Here is an 11,243-nt window from a genome sequence, read left to right on the forward strand (position 1 = left end):
AGAGCCTCTCCCAGCACCCAGCCCAGGAGCCCCTGTGCCTCTCCCCACACAGACCCCATCCCCCCTGCATACGTGGCCACTGAGCTGGCCCCTCCCCCCGCCCCTCTCTTCTCTGCTTCTTCCTTCTCCAGTCCTGTTGGCCTCCGTCCCCTACTGTCATGATTTCTTCCTTCTTCTCACTTCTCAAGGGGCCCCGTTACCCTAGGGATCTCCTCCCCCTCCCCTCCTCCACAGCATCCTAGGGATGGAGGTTCCAGAGTTGATTCTCTGGTGCAAGAGCCTACATCCTTGTTAGCAGCAATGGAAACAGGTGACAGGGACTTGTGGCTCAAGGTACTATCCCAGGAGAGTGAGGGCATCCAGTATGTGTGTGGGGTCCACAATTGACCTGGGAACCAACTTTTATGGTTCTCAAGATCTGCTCCTCCCTGAGGTCAAAGTCCTTGGTAATTCAATGGGGAGAAAAATCTATGTAAGCCTGTAGTTTGGGATACAACTCAGACTCTAAACTTGACACTGGATGGGACACCCCCTTGAATGCACAGCCCTGTCCCACTGCTGGGAGCCCAAGGAGACCCTGGTCAGGTCCCTGGTAAGGAGGTCAAAGACGAGCTCAGGTCTCCTGTCATTACCCTTGTGACCACATGAGGGCGCTGCTGCCCTGTGGGCGGCTATTCAGCACAGCCTGGGGACAGGAGGGGCTGTGGTCTGAGTTACAGGGAGATGGCTGACCTGAAGGCTGAACAGCAAAGAACAGATAAGAATGCTTTCTGAGTAGCTCTGGGGTCAGGTTTGGGGGTAGGGCAGGGAGTGGAGGAGAGGAGAGCCCTGCATCCTTGCCCTGTGTCTGAGGTTCCCATCCTCTCTCTCCACAACACACTTTCCACTCCTTGATGAAAACACCCTGGAAATCTCAGCATCTGTATTGTTTCTTCCACTCCCTGCTCCTCTTTGGAGGAGACTAAATTTTTTTTAAATTATACTGCAGTTTGTAATTTACAAAAAAGTAGCAAAGTTAGTCTAGAGTTACTTTATATCTCACACTCAGTTTCCCAGTGGGAACATCTCATACAATGATCATGTATTTGTCACAGCTAATGAAGCACTACTGATACATTATTAATAAAGTCCAATATTTATTTGGATTTCATTAGTTTTTCTTTATTTCTGATCCAGGGTCCCATCAAAGACACCCTATTATAGTAAGTTCAAATCAAGTCTCCTTCAGGCTCTGTGGTTGTGACAGTCCCTCATTTTTGTATATTCTTAAGTATCTTTTCAATTCTCTTGTCTGCTCATAAATAATGCTTTCAAAAGACGATATTAATATCCTTACACTTGTGAAGCACTTGACAGATCATCAGCAGCTCACGTGTCAGGACGCACATTCTGATCCTCTCCTCCAGACCCATCACTTCTGACTGAGCTCTTCTGCCACAGAAATTCCATTACTGGAAAAGATGGGCTGGATTGTATGCATTGACAATAGCTTAAATAGACATGTGAAATACCAAAACTATCTTAAACACATCAAAAAAGGTGACAAGATACTCATAAAGGGCCACACCCAAGAAAGAAGGGAAAGATTCTGCTTGGTCTCCCCAGAGAACATGGTCCTGAGAAAAGGAGAAAATGCTCCATGAGTTCACTGCCCAGAACCCAGCACATCCAGCTCTGCACCCCATGCTCTTGACTTTTTCTATCAATCTGCTGTCCCTTAAAAATTTTTCAATAAAACCTTTTAAAATTCTGATTATAATGTACTTGTAATGTATCATATATTGTATAATGTATATTCAATGTAAAACAAGTTATAATGTGTTGAAAGTGATCAATGACAAAGTAAAAAGAACTACAATCCTCTGGAAATATTTTGTTACATTTTCTTTTACTTTTTTATACATCCTCCTGCTGCTGACCAAGTGCTGGAATTTTCTCTCTCTAAACTGATGAGCACAGACCTCAGTGGCCCCCACTCTGCACTCTCAGATGCCATTTCCTGAATCAGCTCACTCTCCCACCTCCTAAGTGGGCTGTCTCTCACTTCCTGCTCCCTCCTCAATCCCCTCCATTCCTTCCCCATTCCTTATTCTTAATGGTGAGCTTCTGTTTTCACTCAGAAAATAACAGAGGACTCAAGTGAGAATGACATCATCATCTTCCCACACTCCTGCATCTGCAACTGTATCCTCACCTTCCCACGAGTGATGATGGATGGTTCCTCCTGTCTAAGGCTGCCCCTCAGGGAGGTCACAGGATGTGGCTCCTCCCTCCCCTGTATTATCAGCTTCCCACTCTCTGCTGCCTCATTTGTTCTTGCCTATAAACATGCTATAATCCTCCCCCCCGACACACACACACACACACACACACACACACACACACACACACACACACACAAAATCTAACAAAACTAAATAAATCAAACAAAATCCTCCCATAAAAACCCACCACTCTGTGTCCAGTTTCCTCGCAACTACTGCCCCATGTCCATGACTCTTCTTACAGAACAATTCCCGAGTCCATTCTGACACCTACCGAGTTATCTTTTCATTTTTAGCTAATGGATATTTGCACATAGCTTTTAAAAATAAAATATTTTACAAGACTTGATATCAGGACAGTCGTCCCCGATCTTCCATATCCCCCCAGCTCTTGAATCTCACAGATGAGCTGTTTTAGTTCTTGTAGATGACTCTCTAATAGTTACTTCAATGCCTCTAGACAGCATGCTCCTTATAATACTCCTTTGTTTTCAGTTTTACTTATCACCTTGAGTTAATTGGTTCTTCTTTCACACACCCTTGTCCTCCCAATATAATTATAATTTATTATAAATTTATTAATATTTAAATTTTCATTAGCTCAATGTGCAATATTTGCCTTATTATGATGATTGAATTGACAGTCACAAATGAGCATTTAGTAGACTATGACTACTTTTATTTTCTTGAATGAATTTTTTAACTTCCCTGGAATTAATTATCCTTTTGTTGTACTCATTTTCAACCATTCCCAAACTCTCCCTAGAGTCTAGTCTTCATGAACATCTTTGAGCACATCTCATATTCCACTAACTTCATCTCTCTGCACAGACCTGTCCCACAGCCCTCAGTCCTGCCTCATGTGGACGGGGTCCCTGCACACCTGGGGCAGGGCTGACATCTCTGGTCTCCTTCACCTCCTCCCAGGCAGCCCTCTCTCCCCCTTGTTTGGCTCCCGAGGGGCCTGGATCCTATGTCTTCCCCACTGTTGATTTTCTTCATCATTTCCCCCACTTTGACTAACAGTATCCTGAGAAAGGGAACATGGAAAGTGAAGCACTGTAACTCTGAAGGGTCTCAGGCTACCCTAGGACATATATCTTGACTAGATATACAACTCTGTGCTGGAATCACTTATTTTTTCCTCAGAATTCAGAAGGCATTGCTCAATGTCTTCTAATCTCCAGGCCTATGTTTGTTGCATTTTGAAGTTTTCAAGGTCTTTTCTTTTCCAGCCTCTTTCTCATATTTCACTGTGATGGGCCCTGGTGTGGGTCTGTTTTCATCTAGTGCACTAAGAATTTGTGTAGGCCATTCAAGATGTAAATTTTTGTCTGTAAACTCTGAGAAGTTTTCTTGACTTTTTAATCATTTCCTACTATCCATTATGTTTGAAACTTGAATTGTAACCTGTTGGAATTTCTTGATTGACAGACTAATTGACTTACAGGTCCTCTCTCCTCCTTGCCATTCCTTTTCCATCTACTTACTGGGAGCATGACTGTAATCTTCCAATTCATCTATGGAAGTATTCATTTCTATGATCATATTTTTAATTCCCAAGAGATCTTTTTCATTCTATGATTGAATATAATTGTATAGAATTCTGGTTTTGTTTCATATTCCATTTATCTTTTCCATCTTTCAGACATCATTGATAACAGCGGCAGGGGACCTGTCGGGACTCCTGTTATCTGCTCTCATGGCATCATGAGCTCTTCCTCACGGCACTTAGCACAGCCGTGATGTGCATCTGTCTCGGTCATTTCTGTCCCTCTCCCGCACAGCAGAGCCTGTCTCCCGTCACCAGGGGCCTAACTGTTGCTCTCCTCTGGTGTCTCCTGATGCAAGGTGGCCTCGAAATAGATGTTCCTGAACTTCTCTGAGTCTCCTTTCCCTGTCTGCACAGAGGGATCACAGGCTGGGTGCCTTATGGATTTGCTTTGATAAATAAATTTGACCCTGTATGTAAGTCACATGGAATGACTGCCTGAGACACAGTCAATGCTCCTCTATTCACAGTGACCATCATTACAGTGATTGTATTATTTAGACTTTTTTCCATTCTTTGCTTCTATAAACCACAATTCAAGATACATTCTTGAACATCTGTTTTTGAGAACATGTGTGATTATCTTCTTAGGATAAATTTCTAAAAGAGAAATGTCTCTGTTTCAACGTAAACATATTGAAAATATTGTGACATTTTGCAAACGTGACCTTTAAGATTTCTGTATGAGTTTTCAATCCCATCAGTCTTTATGACAGTCTGTTCTACCTCATTTCCTGTCAACCCTCCCCTCATTCACTTTAATCTTTGCAAACTTGATAGATTTTAATTCATTCCTATTTCTTATTCCACATTTTCATTTTTGTTTACACTTATTTAATACTAATATATTTGTTTAATGTTTGCATTTCTTCCTTTCCAAATTCTTATCTAATATTCTTTTTTTCTTTTTCTTTTTTTTTTTTTTTTTTTGAATGTAGTCGTTTTAAACTACTGCATTCAAGAAGGACAAAGCAGCCTCTGACCACAGGAACCGGTCTAACATTTACACTGACCTCAGTGTTGTCAGAAGCGGGGCTGATGCTCCCCATTCGGCCGTGTTATTCTGCTGTGGACATAAGTCATCTCACAGAACTTCAACATCAGGCAGGGACACCTGAGACCATGATACAGGGAGAAAAAACGAGACCACATCATTCTGTCTAAGCACAGACCAAACAAGGCGGCACTGTGTCCCTCACAGTGCACCAAACCTCTCCCTGTGTTAATACAGCGATCACTGCTTCTGTCCAGGTACAGCTGTATCCTCGCTCTAGTCTGCCCTCCCTATGGGTGAGATTCAGTCAGATGCCCAGTCAAAACTATTTTCATAGCATTACTAAGATACTATCTGCCTTTTCACTATGTTGACATCTGCTTTGAGGTACAGCTTAGAAATAATGGAGATTATGGAAGCAAACTGCAACAGTATTTTCACAAGTTACTTGTAGGAAAAAAAAAACAGGTTTGCTTTTAAATGTGCTGGTTGAGGCATTAAAATTATCATTCCTAAGTCATCATCCTTAAATCACATTTTAAAAATATCTTCTATGATGGACATACACATAAAGCACTTCTGCTACATTTCAAAGTACTGTGTCCCATGTGAAAGAATTTGTGTGAGCTGAACTATGCTCTTTTTTATGGAATACTATTTTTACGTGAAAGAATGAATGACACTGGAAGATCTGTATAACTTCATGAAACAATGTATTTTTTTAAATCCTCCATTAGTACAAGAGGCACTCAGTGGGCAAAATAGGCCTGTGAATTTTAATGTAACAGAATAAGAAATATTCACTGATACTGTTTCAGGTCTACTTTACAACCTTTGACAAACTACCACTTGAGTAGTTTTAGTTTAGTATTAAAGAGAACCATCCTCAATTATTTGAAATAGTTACTTAAAATACTACTCCTACATATGTGTGAGACTTCAATCAAAATAACTGATTAATTGCAGCAGCAAACATGAAAATCCAGTGGCCTTCTAATGAGAGAGACTAGAAAGAGACTTGCAAAAATGTAAAAATGTAAAAAGTTCCACTCTTCTCACTACCGTGTTTATTTTGGGAAATTATTTTTATATTAAATGCATGGGGTATTAATATTATTCTCAGTAAGCTCATAAAAAATTTGAACTGTTATTCCTACTATGAAAAATACCGATAATTGTAGTCACATACACAAAATTATCCTTGGCTCCTCACTCATTTGTAAGACTGTGTTAAGTATTCTGACCAAAATGTTCTATAAACAGGAAACTTACACAGCCCTGGGCCAGGACCTAGAGAGACTGTGATAAAGAGCTCTCCGTGCTGGAGGGAAGGGATCAGGGCGAAATCCCAGGTCCCTGGGAGGGCGTGGCTCTCGGGGTCTCACCGAGGGCGGGGTCTCGGGCGGGGACGCTCGGTACTGGGGGTTCCCCATCTCTCCGGGTTTCAGTTTCTTTCTCACAACCTGTGTCGGGCCCTCCTGCCTGGATACTCGTGACGCGGCCCCGCTTCTCACTCCCACTGAGTGTCCGGTTTCTAGAGAAGCCAATCACGTCACCGCGGTTCCCGGTTATGAAATCCGCAAAGACCCGCTTAAGCTGAGCTTCCATTATGACTCCGAGCAGGCGGGTCACGACGCCCGGAAGCCTCCTCTTGCTGCTCTCGGGGACCCTGTCCCTGAACGAGACCTGGGCGGGTGAGTGCGGGGTAGGAGGGAACGGCCTCTGCGGGGGAGGAGCGAGGGCCCGCCCAGGGACTGGAGGGCAGGACCCCAGGGAAGGAGAGACGTCGCCGCCCCTCGCCCAGACCCCTCACCCCACCCGGGTCCCGGCTCCTCGCTCCCTTGCTTCCCGCCCCCTCTTCTCTCCCACCCGATCCCGACTCTTCTCCACCCGCCGCCCCTTTTCCGTCTCACGAGCTCCCCCGTCCTCCGGGCCCCGTCACTTCCGACCCCGGACCCGAAGGGTTAGGAGGGTCGGGCCGGGTCTCACCCTCTCCCCGCCCCCAGGCTCCCACTCTCTGAGGTATTTCGAGACCGCCGTGTCCCGGCCCGGCCGCGGGGAGCCCCGCTTCATCTCCGTCGGCTACGTGGACGACACGCAGTTCGTGCGGTTCGACAGCGACGCCCCGAATCCGAGGGAGGAGCCGCGAGCGCGGTGGGTGGAGCAGGAGGGGCCAAGGTATTGGAATCGCAATACGCGGATCTACAAGGACACCGCACAGTGGTACCGAGGGAGCCTGAACACCCTGCGCGGCTGCTACAACCAGAGCGAGGCCGGTGAGCGACGCGAGCCCGGGTCCAGCTCACGACCCGCCTCCTCAGGGACGGGCCGGGGGTCCCCCGAGTCTCCGGATCCGAGGGTCACCCCGACATTGCGGGGCCTGCCCGGCCCTCTACCCGGGAAGAGCCGGCGGGACTTTGACCCTGTTTCATTTTCAGTTTAGGTTTAATCACTGTGGGGGGCGGGGCGGGGTCAGGGTCTCACACGGTCCAGAGCATGTACGGCTGCGACGTGGGGCCGGACGGACGTCTCCTCCGCGGGTACAGGCAGTTCTCCTACGACGGCAAGGATTACATCGCCCTGAACGAGGACCTGCGCTCCTGGACCGCGGCGGACGCGGCGGCTCAGATCACCCTGCGCAAGTGGGAGGCGGCCGGTGATGCGGCGGAGCAGGAGAGGAACTACCTGGAGGGCACCTGTGTGGAGTCGCTCGGCAGATACCTGGAGAAAGGGAAGGAGACGCTGCAGCGCGCAGGTACGAGGGGCCGCGGGGCCTCCACGGCCTCCCCGCGGGCTGCAGCTCGGATCCCACGAGGAGGAGGAGGGACCATGCGGGAAACCGCCCCGGCTTCCTCCTGCAGAGGGAGTGGTCCGCCCAGGTCCCCATATTTTGTACAACATGGTGTCTCGCCAATAACCCGACTTCTCTAAAGGACAATTAAGGAATCCAGTCTCTTTTGGGATAAAGAGGGGGAGACCGTCCCTGAAATAACTGACCCGAGGTGCCCTTTGACCCCGGCCGCCATCTTGTGAACCAGGACCTTCTCTCAGGCCTGTTCTCAGCCGACACCGTGTTTGGATCCTGACTCCAGCTTTTCTGAGTCATTCATCCTCTTCCACAATAAACATGACTATGTATTCCCCCCTTTCAGACCTGGAGCGCCCTGTCTTGTTTCATTCTGATTCTTAAACATTCCGAGGACTAGGAGATACTCCCAGACATCCAGGTGCAGGCTGGTGTCCCGGGTTTGTGCTTCTTTTCAAACCCATCATCCTGTCCAGTCTCAGGATGTCACCTGATGCTGCGTCAGCGGCCCATGGAGGTAATCCAGAGTGAGAAGTTTCTAATTCTTCTTCCTCAGACCCTCCGAGGACACATGTGACCCACCACGCCATCTCTGACCATAAGGCCACCCTGAGGTGCTGGGCCCTGGGCTTCTACCCTGCGGAGATCTCACTTACCTGGCAGCGCGATGGGGAGGACCAGGCGCAGGACACGGAGCTCGTGGAGACCAGGCCTGCAGGGGACGGGACCTTCCAGAAGTGGGCGGCCCTGGTGGTGCCTCCTGGAGAGGAGCAGAGATACACGTGCCATGTGGAGCATGAGGGGCTTGAGGAGCCCCTCACCTTGAGATGGGGTGAGGAGGGACACGGGGGGGTGGAGCTTCTTCTCAGGTAAAGCAGAAGCCCTTCTGGAGACCTTCAGCAAGGCCAGGACTCATACCTTAGGTCAGGGCACCTTCCATTCTCTTTGCAGAGCTGATGCCTCAGCCCACCGTCCCCATCATGGGCAGAATTGTTGGCCTGGTTCTTTTTGTGGTCGCTGCAGCTGTGGTGGCGGGAGCTGTGATCTGGGGGAAGAGGCGCTCAGGTAGGGAAGGGGGGAGGGGATGTGAGTTTTCTTGTCTCACTGGGGTTTCAAGCCCAGGTAGAAGTTTGGCTATCTTGTTTTTGGGAGATACTATTCACACACACATGCTTGCCAGTCTGGAGCTGAGTGCTAAGACTTTTAAAGCACCTGTAAAAATGAGAGACAAATATCTCACCTTGATAATTCCAGTTGAGGATCAGATTCCCAGCAGTCAAAGGTCAGAGCGATAGACCCCCATTGAAGACAGACTTCAAGAAGGCAGCTGGTCCAGTCCCCCCACATGTCCTTCCTACTTCTTCCTTTTCCTGGCCCAGATTTTTCGTCTGCAAGTTCTGAAAGTTCTAAAAATTTCTCTGTGGTCCAGGACAAAGGGTTCCTCTCATGACTCAGTCTTCTCCATGGCCTCTCATAAAATGTCTTCTTCTAACAGGTGAAAACGGAGGGAGATTTGCTCAGGCTGCAAGTAAGTGTGAAGTGAGTGTGGTTCCTGAGACCCTTCTGGTGGCGGAGCCTGGAGGCCATGGGTTCCGTCTCTAGTTTCTCTCCTGTATTTCTCTGTGTTTCTCTCCTGTCCTGATTTTGTTCTCCCCGAGGCAGTGACAGTGCCCAGGGCTCTGAGGTTTCACTCACGCATCCCAGAGGTGAGACCCTGGAGGGCCTAGATTGGGAGAGGGGTTGGGGCAGAGGGGATGCCCTGGGTGTGGGGATTCTCTGAGTGGGACATTTTGATCATGTAGGGGGCTGTTGAGAATGTCAGCACTTCCATGACTGACCTGAATCTGTTCATGATTCTCTTCTTTGACAGTGTGAGACAGCTACCTTGTGAGGGACTGAGTGATGCAACATTTGTTCACGACCCACTATGTGACTTCAGATCCCCTGACTCCTGTTTCTGCAGCTGCACCTGAATGTGTCTGTGCTTCTATTAGCATAATGTGTGGAGGTGGGGAGACTGGCCCACCCCTGCCCCCCACACCCCTCCCTCCCACCCTCTCCCCACCCTGACCTGTGTTCTGTTCCCTGGTTGACTTTCCTTTTCCAGCAGAAGCAGGGCTGGGCCGTCTCCATCCCTGTCTTAACTTTGTGTTGTACTTTGTAATAATGTTTTATTCTCCTAATGAAAATAAATCTGGGTATAAATTTTTCTTTTATAATAGGTACCATGAGGCTTGAGGAGATAGTAAAGGTGAGGATTCCTAAAGTTTGAGAGTGGAAATAAATGGAGCACTGAGAAACTTCCAGAACCTGTGTGTTTGTTGTACTGAGCCTGTTGCAGGGGGTTCAGAAGGTTATGAGGAGTGAGTGTGAACAGGGACTGTGCCCATAGAGTGCTCAGTTCCTTGTGGGCTATGAAGTGGTTACTACTTGGATGGGTCATCTTCTCTGTTCTTGTGTCCCTGTAATTTCTGTAGAACCTGGTCCCACCAGGACCTGTGATCACAAGGACTCCGAGTCACCTGTGCCTTGTCCTGTTTCGAGGACATTGACAGCGAGGGCTTCTTGTGAGCGTGTCAGCCTAGCCTCAGGGCAGAGTCCAGCCCTCAGCCTCTGTCTTTGTACCATGTGTTCATATTTTGCCTATTTGGGGTTTTTATAATTTTGATGTTCTTTTTCATGTGTAGAGTTCTAGACTCATTCTGCTCTGGGTTTCTGCCATCTCTCACACCAAGAGGATACATTTTTGCCTGTCACTGTCCCCATAATTCCAAGGAGATCCTGCACACAGGATCTCAGTGGTATCAAGAGAGGAACTCTCAGCATTGTCCAGCTGTGGCCTGATTCTTCTTTCATCTTTCTCCCTTCTTTTTTAAGGAAATAGATTCTAGAATTAACAAAGAGAAGGGACCCAAAAGTTTCCCAACTTCACTTAATTCTTGCTGGAATACTGTATTCTCTGCAGCCACTCCCTCTTTCTGCCCTTAGATCTAGTGACCCTAGTGCTGGCTCTGGGGGAGACTCATGGTTTATACCACATTATCTAATGTAGAGTCACAGCAGGTTGGAATAGGAGACTCATAAGTATAGGATCTTCTTTTCTGAAAATACATATATCACTGTCTACGCTGTGGAGACAGGTTGCTATGGGATGGCGTGGAGATCACCACTTGTGAGAGATGGAAATATGGTTTAGGGGATAAAAACGTTCCAAAATTCATTGTGGCTATGGTCACGCCTCTCTATTAATATGTTGTAATCAATTCTTTCCAATGGTTGAATGAGATGTGTGATTTATATCTCAATAAAGCTGTTCTAACAAAAGGTTCTGGCCCCATATCAGATGAAGCAGAGATGCCAGAACCACCGTGGTGATTGAAAAGAAAGACATGAAAAAGCTCAAGGAAGTGGACATTCTAGCATAAAATAAAACTGGAAGAAACACAGGTGTCTGTCTTCCAAAGGAAACTTTCTCAGGCAATAAAGACTGAGCAAGTGAGCAGAGTAGTAACCTCAGTGTGTCTGTCCTTTGTAGGCAGGGACTGACTCTAGGAGATAATATTACAGCAGCAACAGGAATATGATGGTCCCAGAAAGTCAGAGGACAGGAGACAGCAAGACAAACAA

At 47.3% G+C, this 11,243-nt stretch overlaps 1 protein-coding gene and 1 long non-coding RNA gene across 4 annotated transcripts; one reads left to right on the forward strand and one right to left on the reverse strand.

Annotated features, from left to right (window-relative positions):
• Nucleotides 1-1,318: 1,318 nt before the first annotated feature.
• Nucleotides 1,319-6,251, reverse strand: LOC116658370. The gene is made up of 3 exons (XR_004313754.1): nt 6,083-6,251; nt 4,830-4,930; nt 1,319-1,451 (listed from the first exon to the last, which is right to left on the reverse strand). It is a non-coding gene; the product is annotated as an uncharacterized LOC116658370 (long non-coding RNA).
• A 93-nt stretch (nt 6,252-6,344) lies between these two features.
• Nucleotides 6,345-9,922, forward strand: LOC116658362 (BOLA class I histocompatibility antigen, alpha chain BL3-7-like). 3 transcript variants are annotated; one of them, XM_032463481.1, is made up of 8 exons: nt 6,345-6,504; nt 6,817-7,086; nt 7,287-7,565; nt 8,173-8,448; nt 8,568-8,681; nt 9,112-9,144; nt 9,219-9,322; nt 9,487-9,922. In XM_032463481.1, the coding sequence occupies exons 1-8, from the start codon at nt 6,420-6,422 to the stop codon at nt 9,505-9,507; spliced, it is 1,182 nt and encodes a 393-aa protein (XP_032319372.1). In that variant the 5' UTR covers nt 6,345-6,419; the 3' UTR covers nt 9,508-9,922. The 3 variants fall into 3 exon arrangements, with proteins under 3 accessions (XP_032319372.1, XP_032319374.1, XP_032319373.1); XM_032463483.1 differs by having other exon boundaries at nt 9,275-9,322; nt 9,580-9,922; XM_032463482.1 differs by having other exon boundaries at nt 9,275-9,922.
• Nucleotides 9,923-11,243: the final 1,321 nt, after the last annotated feature.

This window comes from Camelus ferus, chromosome 20, assembly GCF_009834535.1.
Source record: "Camelus ferus isolate YT-003-E chromosome 20, BCGSAC_Cfer_1.0, whole genome shotgun sequence".
Taxonomy (NCBI): domain Eukaryota; kingdom Metazoa; phylum Chordata; class Mammalia; order Artiodactyla; family Camelidae; genus Camelus; species Camelus ferus.